This window comes from Mirounga leonina, unplaced genomic scaffold (genome assembly GCF_011800145.1).
Source record: "Mirounga leonina isolate KUSES-001 unplaced genomic scaffold, KU_Mleo_1.0 Mir_507, whole genome shotgun sequence".
NCBI lineage: Eukaryota > Metazoa > Chordata > Mammalia > Carnivora > Phocidae > Mirounga > Mirounga leonina.
In genome coordinates this window covers 5,748,026-5,761,557 of record NW_023270789.1, presented here as the reverse complement: position 1 = coordinate 5,761,557, position 13,532 = coordinate 5,748,026, and the positions used below count along the sequence as shown (strand labels likewise).

The 13,532-nt window shown below is 40.3% G+C and overlaps 1 protein-coding gene across 1 annotated transcript in view; it reads right to left on the bottom strand.

The window, feature by feature from the left end:
- PTPN22 (protein tyrosine phosphatase non-receptor type 22) overlaps positions 1-13,124 on the bottom strand; it is a 58,708-nt gene extending 45,584 nt beyond the window's left edge. The window contains exon 1 of the mRNA XM_034990261.1: positions 12,743-13,124. Coding sequence (XP_034846152.1) covers positions 12,743-12,826 — 84 coding nt within the window. The 5' untranslated portion in view covers positions 12,827-13,124. The remainder of the gene's footprint in view (positions 1-12,742) is intronic.
- Between the last annotated feature and the right edge of the window lie 408 nt (positions 13,125-13,532).

Here is a 13,532-nt window from a genome sequence, read left to right as displayed (position 1 = left end):
CTTTCCTCATCCAAATTCACTAAGGAACAATTATGCCAAATTAATCTTACTAAAATATTGCTTTCTTTATCTCTCTCATGCCCAAAACAACTTCAGTGAATCCCCCTTGCTGCTGGGAAAGAGCCCAGACTCCTTAGCCAAGTACTTGAGATTCTCCCCAGTTGGATCCTAAGTTAATTTTCCCATATTCCCCACAGTCCTATAATTGTAAAGTGTCTTAAGATTAACTTCCCAGGAGACATAATGTGTGCTCCATAAATGTTTAATAAATGCAGGAAATGGGAATAAACAAATGACTTCAGGTACTTAAAATTCTTTTAATAAATTTTTTTAAGATTTTTTTTTTTTAATTTTTAAGTAATCTCTACACCCAGCGTGGTGCTCAAACTCACAACCCCAAGACCAAGAGTCACATGTTCCACTGACTGAGCCAGCCAGGGGCCCCAGGTACCTAAAATTCTTAACCTGGGCCTAGGTTGTAGGTCCGAGGGATCATACCTCTCTGATTACATGCATTTCCCTGCAGTGACCTCATTGTCTACACACATCCTTGTTTAGCCAATTTAACAGGCTTGCTTTCAGTCTATGTGAACCCTTAACTAGAAAAATATATTTAAGGATATTAGAAAAAAATGTATTTAAGGTTGTCTAATAAAACAAGAAATATTTTCTTTTCTTTTAAAAAAAGAAAGGATTGACTTGCAGTTTCTTTTAAGATTATACAAATTGAGGGGCATCTAGACGGCTCAGTCAGTTAAGTATCCGACTCTTGATTTCAGCTCTGGTCATGAGCTCAGAGTCATGAGATCAAGCCCCGTGTCAGGCTCTGTGGAGATCCTGCTTAAGATTCTCTCTCTCCCTCCCCCTTTACCCCTCCCTGCTCCTTGCACATTCAGGCACCCTCTCTCTCTCTCTAAAAAAAAAAAAAAAGATCATACAAATTGATGTCACTATCAATTATGTAAAATATCATTTCTCTAAAACTATGGCTTTCCTTTCCTTTCTCATAAATGTATATCGGGTACTGCTTGTGCATTCCTCAACCTAAATTATGGTCTATTTTGTTCCACGGGGTAAAATAATAAAGAGAAATAAGGAAATAGAGAAAGAACTTTCCTTGAGTGACTGGCAACAAGAAAAAATAAAAAAGAAGGGGGGTGTCATTTATGGTTGCTTAGTTGCTATACTTCATATAGTGTTTTCACATAATTAGGATGTGTGTCTATCTGTAGGAGTTTACTTAAGGACACTTATAACTACATCATTTAAAAAAATGGGCGAGGAAGGGAGAGCCTAAAACCAAGGTATGATGACACAGAGAGAAATAAAAAAAGGTCATAGAGAATAGAAATCTGCTCCAATAAATCATCCAAATCCATCCTTAGATTTCAAGATCAGCTCTGGATAACTTGATGAAAAGTTGGGGTCATGAGATGTTTGTTAGCTGGGAGTTCATAACACAAAGAATTCCAAATATCTAGAAGCTAATTAAAATGATACTTTCCAAATAATACATAATCACTAAATTATTATACCACCTCAGAATATAGGAATGTAAGCCTTTTCCAACTGAGGATGACAAATGGGACAGCCAACCAGTGCCTGCTTAGCTGCTGGACCATAAATACCAGCATGTGTTGTTCTAATGACCATTTTTTCTGTTTCTAGAGGTAGATCAGACACAGGCGACCTATTACAAAGCAGGTATACAGTCATTTCTTAAATTCTAGTTTCTTACCATGGTTTGAATTCCTGTGGATTTTCAGGATTAGATTTAGGGGGAGAGATGCTGAACTGATAACAATACAGTATGTTTTCACAACAAGATGGATGCCAGTGGGCTAGTTTGGGAATTTAACTAAGGACGTGCCAGAGGCACATGGGAGACTATAAAAGATTTCCACTCAAGTTACACTGATATTTCAGCTGTCTCTGCTCTTATGCATCTTTGGAATGATCACTTTTAGGTTGCCATTCATTCCAGGGCTGCTGAAAATATTCAAGTCCTAGAACTGTTCCTCTTAGAAATTTCCAGAACCGACCCTGCTGCATACTCCTTGTTACACTGTTTCTACTTGTTTGTTTTGCTTTGCTTACTTGTGGAATGCTTTCTAGGGAGAATGCTAGAGGCAAAAAGCCCTGTTTGGAAGATATGCCTCTATTAATTTGGTAAAATGTCGCAGATAAAGAGTGTGTGTGTGTGTGTGTGTGTGTGTGTAAGCATGCGCACGTGTACTTGTAAACTTGTGTTTCTTCAGCCACCTTGACTGCCCCCTTCAACGATAGGACAGGATGGTTTTTTCTCCCCTACTCGTTCCCCCTGGAGTCATCCTGCTGAATGACACAGGGAGACGCACTTTTAACAAAACATCACATAGGAAATGCCTATGGAATTGTTCCTTTGGAAAGTGTGAAAGGTTTTTGTTTTTTTCGTTTTGTTTTTAGATATCTTACTTGAGCTCAGATCACTGTGAAGTCCTTTTTTTTATTCCCCTTCTCTCCTTACCAGACCCACAGGCTCCAACACCCCAAGAGAGAACAAAACAGCAGAATTAGGACAGAAGAATGGATACACCTCACCAGAAAAGGAGGAGCTTTGAGAGTAGACAGCAAAAGCGCATAAAAGAGAAAGCACAGCCATGGGGGTGAGTTGGGGTTGAGGGAGAAAGGATAGGTGAGAGTGGGGAGGTATTTCTCTGCCAAGCACAAGGTGCAGGGATGTGCGTTCACTAGAGGTGGCACAAACGAGAGAAATGGGGCAAAGTTGCTGAGGGGCCAGCATCCCGTCCTGGGCCCTGATCAGTTGGAACGTATGACAAACCAGATTCGGTATATGCTTGATAAGCTAATAGTACACGCATTTGGTTTATGGTCTATACTACCCTTTTCCTTTCAAGACAGGAAAACTGAAGTTCTGGCCGTAAGAACAGAAATCAGGACAGAGTCATTAGCATGTTCTTTTCATTGACTAGTAAGCTCAATACTAATAAATGGATTAAGGTCACTCCTAAAAGAGGACACGAAGAAAAAGAAAGCCCAAGACCATAATATCTTTGCCTTGGAGAACTACATCATTATACGGAAGACCTAGTATAAGTTACATTTTGGAGTGGGAGAAAGCAAATATGGCCCCCCTGTGCTAGATGAGAGAGGGGGATCAGGTTGGCTGTTTCCAGAGCTTCTCAAGGTAGTTCTTCAATGCCTACAACTGTAAGTCAGTATGATCTATTCCAAGCCTTCAATCTAGCTCCAACTAGCCAGCCAAACACATGAGGACTGGGTTGCAATCCACTAGTCAGGTAAGTGAGTAGGTGGGTAAGCAATAGCCAAAGTGGGGTGAGTAAACCAAGAAGTTCAACTTTTTATTTTTTTTGTTGTTAATTTTTTTTTTTTTTAGATTTTATTTATTTGAGAGAGAGAGACAGAGATAGTGAGAGAGAGAGCACAAGTGGGGAGGAGAGGGAGAAGCAGGCTCCCCACAGAGCAGGGAGCCCGATGCAGGACTTGATCCCAGGACCCTGGGATCATGACCTGAGCCGAAGGCAGATGCTTAACCAACTGAGCTGCCCAGGAAGTTCAACTTTTTAGATACTTACAATGTGAGGCTATGACAAGACATGTCGTTGTTTTTTTTTTTAATCCTGTGAATAACTGAAAATATGGGACTGGACAGTCCCTAGTGAGAGGCTGGGGATGGAGTTGAGAGGAATTCGCTTTAGAAGTGATGCAATATATTTATTCTGGTGGTAGTAGCCAAAAAACTTCACCTTCGTGTGCACAAAAGTCAAGAAATGTTGATAAGTATGTTCAAGTGATAGGCTGTTTTGCATAAATGAGTCATTTCAATTGGACAGATGTTTGTGCACTAGCTATGCAAGACGTACTGTGTTCATGACTGCCCTGTTAGTATTGTTACTGTAAAAAAATATAGAGCTAGGAGACATCTAGATCTTCTCTGTGGAACTAAAATATACCTCGCCTTCTCTGGTCTGTCTGTGGTAAGTCTCCAGAAGTTGCTACGGTACCAGTCTGACTTCTAGGGTATTATGAACCAACATTACCGTGGCCTTCAGGACTGGTTAGTCTTTCTATTAGGGCTCACTGATTCCTCCATATTTAATAAATATATCTTTGTATTTGATAAACACAGTGTTTACTTTTTCTACAAAAATACCTCATCCCCAAGAAACATAAAAATCACCCCCCCCGTTTCTCTTTTTGCTTTTTCTTGTTTAGATGGAATCAAACAACACAAAAGGAAAATTTAAAATATAGATTTCTTAAATAAAAAAGTTATGCATATTCATTGAAGAAATTTTAGAATACTGAGAAGCAAAACAAAATTATTAAAATTACCTATAATCCCATATTACCCAGAGTTAACCATTCTTAATATTTTATATTACATTCCAATCGTTTATCTATGTATGTAATAAAGATGGGATCACACTGTATATAGGGATTTGCAACTTGCTCTTTTTACTTATGAATTTGCGTTCTACATTTTTAGTGATGGCAGAGTATTCCATTGTATGGGGTGCAACATAAATTACTTAGCCTATTCCTTCATATTATTGCACATTTAAGGTGCTTCAATCTTCCTAAACGATAGTTCTAAACAATATTATTATAGGTAGCCAAAACCTATGCAAACATCTTTCATTATTTTCTTTAGATAAATTCTTAGGAGTGGCCAAAGAATTTGCCCACTGTAAAGGCTTTTGATTCATATTATCATATAAATATATCAGAAATGGTATACAAATTTTGCCTTTAGAAAGGTTACAACAGCAATGTATGAAACTGCATATTTCTGAACTCTGACTGACATTAGAATTATAATGTTTTAAGTATAGGGCCATCTGATAGGTTAAATGTTGTTGTTGGTATTTTTGTTATTTGTACTTCTATTTGCAATTTCTTCACTCCAAAACGTTTTTTAGAAGGAAGAAGATACACCATAATCAAATTACCCTATTGACATGAAGCCGTGTTCATATTTCCATATTCCCATCCAGTCTTTGTACAAATACATACAGACATCCAGTGAGCTCATATGTGTATATTTAGCACAATTCTTGACATTTGCTAAGCTTTCACTTTTTATACACAATTCATACTTTTACACATGCTTTCCTTATTTTTTTTTAAGATTTTATTTATTTATTTGACAGAGAGAGAAAGCACAAGCAGGGGGAATGGCAGGCAGAGGGAGAAGCAGGCTCCCCGCTGAGCTGGGAGCCCAACACAGGACTCAATCTCAGGACCCTGGGATCATGACCTGAGCTGAAGGCAGATGCTTAACTGACTGAGCCACCCAGGCGCCCCTTACACATGTTTTCTAAATGAAGACGCTTCAACTGCCTCCAATGTAGAAAAGTATATCAAAGGAGTTTTAAACAAAATCGACCAGCATGTGATATACATAACCAAGTCTCGACCCATATTTCATACAATAGCTGAAATGTACATGTCATAAAACCACAATCAGGTGCAGTAATTGGCCAAAGGGAATACCTATTCCTCTGCAAATTGTAATCTATCTGATCAAGGATGCACTGAGGGAAGCAGATGGTCCTCATTGAGCCTAGAAGATAAGACATCCAGCACTGTCACTGTGTCCCTAGTGCTGGCCAGGAAATAGTAGTGGCCCCCAGCTTGAGGGTTCAGACAAGGAGGTGGAGACCATACCATCACAGTTGAGGCCACCAAAATCACTATGCTCATCGGACAACTTTCTGATTATAGTTGGCTTCTCATACAAGTTTTTCTCCAAACCATAGAACATGCTATCAGTCAATGCAACCTTCTACTCTGACAGTGATTTTTCTCCCTGAAAAATTAATAAATTGGCATTCTTGTTTCTGGTGAATTTCTTACGTGTGTTTGCCTAGTCCTGATCAACTCTGGGCATACTGACAAAATTGAATTTTTAGACTAGCAAAACTAAAGCTAAGACACTGGACTGTGGTGATCCAAAATAGTTAATACAATCCTAGGTGACTACGTGACCTTGCTCAGTGCCCTCTGTGATCACAACTCTACAGTAATTGCATATATTCAACCCTGATGGAATTCATAAACATGATTAGAAAAAAATCAAGACCTGGCTACATGTAACAAAACAGGTGGATTTTATAAACATAATGTAGAGTGAAAGAAAGAAGACATTAAACACACACACACACACACAAATACATAACATGATTGCATTACATGGAGTTACAAAACAGGTAAAATTAATCTCTACTGTTCAGTGATATATATATAGGTCTTAAAGCTATGCAGAAAAACAAAAAAATTCACAGAGAAAGGCAAATATCATATGATTTCATTTATATGTGGAATCTTAAAAGACAAAACAAACGAATAACGTGAAAAAAGAAACAGACTCATAAATATTAAAAAAAAGCAAAAACAACTAGTGGTTGCCAGAGGGGAGGGGATGGGAGGATGAGCAAAATAGGTGAAGGGGATAAAAAATAAATAAAAATCATAACCATTTCAGGGCAGCATTTACCTCTAATCTGGTGGGGGTTGGGGGCAGTTGTGATCCAGAAGGACACCCAAGGGATTTCCAAGGTGTAGGCAATGTTCTGTTTCTCGATCTGAGCAGTGTGTCTATGGGTGCTTTATCACTTTGTTGTTAAATTGCATATGTGTGTTTATTTTATTTTTAAAAAGATTTTATTTATTTATTTGAGATAGAGAGAGAGAGAGAGCATGAGCATGAGCTGGGGGAGGGGCAGAGGGAGAGGGAGAAGCAGGCTCCCCGCCGAGCAGGGAGCCTGATGCGGGGCTCGATCCCAACATCCTGGGATCATGACCTGAGCAGAAGGCAGACGCTTAACTGACTGAGCCACCCAGGCGCCCCATGTGTATTTTATTCATTTCTTTATTTCTTTGTTTCTTTATTTGTAGGCTCCACATGCAGAGTGGAGCCCAGATTGGGGCTTGAACTCACCACCTTGAGATCAAGACCTGAGCTGAGATCAAGAGTCAAATGCTTAACCGACTGAGCCACCCAGGCGCCCCTCATGTGTGTTTAAAGCACTTTTCTGTGTATATGTTATATTCTACAATTTTTTTTAAGTTTAAAATGTTCAGACCAGGGGCGCCTGGGTGGCTCAGTTGGTTAAGCGACTGCCTTCGGCTCAGGTCATGATCCTGGAGTCCCTGGATCGAGTCCCGCATCGGGCTCCCTGCTCGGCAGGGAGTCTGCTTCTCCCTCTCCCACTCCCCCTGCTTGTGTTCCCTCTCTCACTGTGTCTTTCTCTGTCAAATAAATAAATAAAATCTTTAAAAAATAAATAAATAAAAATAAAAAAAATAAAAAAATAAAATGTTCAGACCAATGTATAAATTGGGGGCATTAGAGTCAGGGATCCGAAGGAGGGCTAAGAGCACAGGCTTAACAGTTAGATAGCTCTCTTTCAAATCCAAGTTCCCCCATTTAATGAACTGCATGACCTCAGGCAAGTTGTCCCTCAGTGTCTATGACTCCACTCGCCAAATGCGTGCTAGTGGCTGCAAATACCAAGATGAGCAGAACTAAATGTGAGCCTTGTCTTTGTGGAGCTTCCGACTGATGGGAGAGCAGACATTAACCAATAATCACGCAGACAGAAGTAAAACTGGAACCATGATAAATGCTATGGAAACCTTAATAAGGCTGGGACCAAAAAAGAGACGTAAAAAGAAACTACAGCTGGTGCTAATGAGAATGTATAATAGGAGATTTGATGTATTTTGGGGAGGTCAAGGAAGGCTTCTCTGAGGAAATGACCACCAAATTGAGATATGAATTACGAAGTGTTAACTAGGTAAAGAGGAGTACGAGGGAATATTCAAAGAAAGGGAACAACGGGTGTGCAAAGGCCGTGTGACAGAAGCAGCATGACAAGGACAAGAAACTCAACATCCTGTGGGAAGCTGGAGAAGCACTCGAGGGCTGGTCCATGCAGGACTTTGTTAGCCATTGTAAGGGATTCTTTGGGAAGTAAATAAGGCTCTGTTTGTGAAGCCCTCAAGCATAGAGTCTGGAACACGGTTCCATGGCTTAATTATTGTTGAAAGTAGACGAACAGAAAATTTAAAATGAGAAAATGCAGGTAGAAAATAACCATGGAGTATAGAGTTGTGGAATCTCTATGTTGTGCACCTAAATGTAAAACTATGCATCAGCTATACTTTGATTTAAAAAAAAAAAAGAAAGAAAAAAGAATCAGGAAAATTTTTGAGGCTCTAAAATCAAATAAATAAAATTAATATAACAAAGTACTATTTTACACTAAATGGCGGGGGGCGGGGGTGGGCAGCATGTTATGATGCAGTGTAGAGGTTAAGGGCTTTTAATCAGACCAGTTTCAAATCCTGGCCTTGCCATTTCATGGGTTAAATGAAGATAATGCTTTCCTCTTGGGGTTGTTGTGATTAAGATCATATATGGTAAACCACTTACTGCCTAACATATGGTAAGCAGTCAAAAAGATTTATTTATTTTCTTGTATAGTTATTAAGAGTTAGCAAGATGGTAGAGAAGGTGATAAATTCAGATTCTACAAGTTGGAAAAGCTCTTTGAAAAACACATTTGGCAATACTTAGCCAATTAGATGCTAAGACTTTTGGACCTGATAATGATACTTTTGGGGATCTAGCCCCAGGATATAATTCAAAAGAAGAGGAAAACCATGTGGACAAACACATTTATTGCATGCTATTAATAATCATGGAAAATTGGAAATAATCTAAATGTCCAAGAAAAGAAAAAATCAAATTACTTGTATGTCTACCACACGTCAGACATTTTATGTATTTATTCCATTTTCCTCACAGCAATTCTGCAATGTGAATATTTATTTATTCCCACTTTTTAATGACTTTGTTCAAGGTCACAGAGCTAATGATAGGCAGAAACTAAATTCAAACTCAAGTTTATATGACACCAAAGTTGTTATAAATATAGATGGTAAAGCAAGACTACTTGAACTTAAATCTCTGTTCCACCGCTTACTAGCTCTCTGACCTTGAGCAAGTCAATTAACCCCTGTCTCAGTTTCCTCATCTATAAAATGTACAGTACCTTCTTCAATGGATTAAATGACTTGATACATAAAAGTGTTTAGAACAGTTTCTATAAGAACTATGAAAGTATTAGCTATTATTATGAGTATTATTCTTTCATTATACAATGCTGCATCAAAGGCCATAAATACAGATTTTAATTAACATGATAATTTGGGTATAATGTTAAGTGAAAATATGAGAATACAAAATTGTATCTACACTATCATTATAACAATGTAAAAGGCAGTATATAAATGGACAAGAACTAGAATTTCCACACCAAAAAGACTGTATTTGTTGGGATATTGGTACTATGGTGAATTTATTTTCTTTTAACTTGCAATAATATTGTTTCATAAGAATAACAACAATATGGGGCGCCTGGATGGCTCTGTCAATTAAGCGTCCGACTCTTGATTTCGGCTCAGGTCATGATTTCAGGGTCATGAGATTGAGCCCCGCGTCAGGCTCTGTGCTGAGAGGGGAGTCTGCTTGAGATTCTCTCTCTCTCCTTCTCTCTCTGCCCCTTCCCCCCTCACTCGTACTCTCTCTCTCTCTCTTAAAAAGAAAGAAAGAAACTCTACTAACTGGGGACTTAGGCTCAGGCTAGGCCCTTTGGGGAACTTGGTGTTATTGGCTGAAGCAAGACACTACTGCATAAGGATTCAATTCACAGGCTCTGAAATGACAGATCCAGGTTAAACTTCATATCTGTGGCTGAACGCTGGCGTGAAGCTTAGGCCAATTACTTAACTTCTGAGAGCCTCAGTTTTCTCATCTGTAAGTCACAGATCATAACTACCTCATGGGTTTGTTTGGGTTTTTTTTAATGAGTAATAAATAAGATAATGAATATGCACCCCACCAAGACTATCACAATTCAATATTTACTAGCGTAATTAGCTGTTTAATGTCTCCCTCATTATGACATCCTCTGATGTCTTAGGAGATAAGCTCCACCAAAGCATTGCAATTGCATATTGCAGCCTCTAGCACAATGCTTTGCACATAGTAAGCGTTCAGTAAACATGTGAATGAATGCATGAAAAGCTTATGGTCGTGGCAGTTTCCACTACACTAAGAGCCACGTTGAGTGGAACTAAACTTCCACTAGTTTTGTGGCAGTTTCCGCTACAGAAAGGTGATTGAATTTAGTGTTGGCGCAGGAAAAGTCCTACGCTGCATGGTATTGGCTTTAGCTGGCATAGCAGGGCCATGTGCTCTGTGCACAGATACACAGCCAAGGGGCTGGGGGTGGGGACGGAAATCCAAGCCTCTGACCTGGCAGGGGGCAGCGTACACAGATTGTCTCCCTGGAACCAGAGACGACTTTCTGTAATTCCCACAAAGGCACCACCATTTAGGCTAGCAGTGGCCTCGTGTCACAAAATTAGTCCTCCAACCTCAAAAACATCAAATCCTGGGAGAATACATTAAAGGGCTTAAGGTGGGATGGGGGACAGGACCATATGGAAAGCCCTTGAGGTTAGTGGCACTATTGACCTTGTCCAAGCAAGCAACCTGGCCCTGTTCACCACGACCCAACTCCCCCAAAATGAATGTCTCTGGTATCTCAGCTGAACCTTTAGGTGGGGCTGAGGGCAAGACTCTGTTTTTCCACTGGAGGACATGAGTCAGTGAACAGTGAGGTTCCACTTAATCACCACCCAAAAACAAGGTCCTTAAAACCAAGAGCTAAAAAAGCAAGGAAGTGATTAATATAAAAGTCAGGATAGTGATTATTCCTTGGGCAGGGCAGGGGGGACACAGTGGGGGTGGGGATGGGAGTGGGGGTGAGGGACCTGCTGGAGAAGCGATATATAGGGGTCTTCCGGAGTCCGAGAGTGTTCTAGTCCTTGACCTCAGCAGTGGTGGCTTTATAATTATACATGTTGTCTGTAATTTTCTAACTATGTATTATATTTCACAATTTTAAGCAGCTGAAAAAAATGTTTTTAAACAGGGGAAACTGACCAGGTTTGTATTATTAGTATTGAATGGAAAATTGATTGAAGGTGGGGCAAGGCTAGAGGCAGGGAAAACAGGAGGTGAGGTGACTGCCATAATTTGGTGGGAGATTATAATGACTGAGGTAAGAAAAGTACAATATTAAGGATGTAGTCCTTATTTTTATTTTTATTTTATTTTTAAAAATACAACCAAAATAAGATAGAGGTTGGCACTAGCCCCTCAGGTCACTTTTTGCCTCTGTGTGTTGGGTGACTCAGGAGTTATAGCCCAGGGGCAGGCACGTGTCTAAACAGACACATAAGCAGGACTTTCCCCTTGCCTCCCTCCCTGGTAGCTCTACTCAGAGGGACTCCCTGCCTGGCCAGTGGGGATGAGAGCACATTTTTCACCATTCCACAGTTGAGTTGATATAGGGGCCTCTATCACAACATATAATCCCTCAGTCATAACATCTAATCACTCAAGACTTGACAGAGCGTTTTCACATCTACTGTCTGGTACCAGAATGTTAGGTCCGTGAGCACAGAGGTGTTGCCTTGTTCATGGCTGTATCCTCAGGGCCTGGAACTAAACCTGGTACACAGGAGGTGCTCAATAAATATTACTGAATGAATGAGCACATTTAATTATTATTGATATTTGATCGTCACAACAACCCGTGAGGGTCGCTAGGACATGAATTATCATCCCCATTTTGGAAGTTAGGAAACAAAGACTTGGGGAAATCAAGGAACATGTCAAAGAGTTGATAGCTCGGTTGACAAGAGAATCATGATTTGATTTCAGGTTTTTTGCTTCAATTCTCTTGTTTTTCCCACTTCTTTGCAGCTGAAAAACCAAGGCTTCAAGTTTTTATAGCCCTGAAACACTAGCTGGAAGTATTCCAAAACACATAATAGGTATTATCAGATATCCCATGTCCTCTGATGTGCTAGGTTTAGACAAATGAGGCCCACCCAGCTGCTGACACATCAGTCACCACAGTCCCCTTAGAGGAGATCACCCCCACTCCCACTGCTTGAGGACAGAAGTTCCAATCCTGAAGAAAACTGATCTGGATGATCAGATCTTGTCGGCCCTAGGCTCTATGCCCCTCACTTGTCTCTACTCTCCGTCCCAGTCATTCCACCCCTCCAAGCAAAAGAAGCTTAAGGAAACCCTGTTATTGCAAAAACACATGTTCTCATTTTTCTTCTTAAGAAAATACATAAGAAAAGGAAAAGAAGAAATAAAGAAAAATGGCAGCAGGTAGTTTTGGTGCTCAAGAGCCCTTGTCATCCAAGTGGAATTCCATGGGGAGGCTAACACATAATGTTCCATGAAAAATTAATCTTAGTTTCTTTCCTCTTAATATTAATTGAAAGTAGTCATTTGAAGCCTAAACCACAACTCAGATACCTAGGAACTCCCGATGTTCAATTAATGTGGGTATTTATACACCTGGAATCAAGCAGGCCTTCCATGGGAATCCCAGTCAAACTCCAAGAACTAGCAAACACAATATTTAAAACAGTATTTTGGAGAGAATATAAAACACACAAGCCACTCAGAAAAGTCAAACTTGTAGGTTGCCTTTCTCCCTTCCTCCCCTGCACGGTCTGATATTCACTTTTTATCCCAAGAGCAATTTGGTCTAGGAGAGTTGGACCATCCTCATCAAACAGTCTGTGTAACTCCCCTGAGAGTGTCACATGTAGGACTCACCAGAAATTCATCAGCAAACTCTTTGTTAGTTTTCTTGTTTTGGGCCTCCTCCAGGAACTTGTGCAGAATTTCCCTTTGGTCCATGCTGCAGGACAAGAGAAACCGTCTACCAGCGGGTTACAGGAGGGCATGTCAAATGTATGTCATGGCCGAGATACCACCAAGAAGCCGCTGCTGTTGCTGGAGCAGAGCATGTTGAAGGCTGTGGTTAACTGACTTCATCACAAGCCCTAGAGGAAATTAGTACGCAACCAGCCTCTGTGGTCACACAACAAAGCCATCATCACTCCAGGGCCCTAGTGCCTTCCTTCTCAAGGAAGGAACCTGGTTACAACTCAAGTTGTAACCAACAAGAGGCTAACCAGAGCATCATACATGGTCTGCTTAGCTCCGAGACTGTTCCACTCCATCATCTTTTTTTTTTTTTAATTTTATTATTTTCTGTTAGTCACCATACAATACATCATCAGTTTTTGATGTGGTGATCACAATCCATTGTTTTCGTATAACACCCAGTGCTCCATGCAGTACGTGCCCTCCTCAATACCCATCACCGGGCTAACCAATCCCACCCCCCCTTTCCCTCTAAAACCCTGTTTGTTTCTCAGAGTCCATAGTCTCTCATTCCACTCCATCATTTTTAAGCAAGATTCACTTTTTTCCGGTTTCCTGGGGAAAAGGCAGAATGCCAGGTCTCATGGATGGGGTCTGCCTCTCCCCATTGCCTCAGTGAACACAAAGGCCCTGTTGACACCTTCTGTTTCCTCATGTCCCAAACGAACTCAGCCAA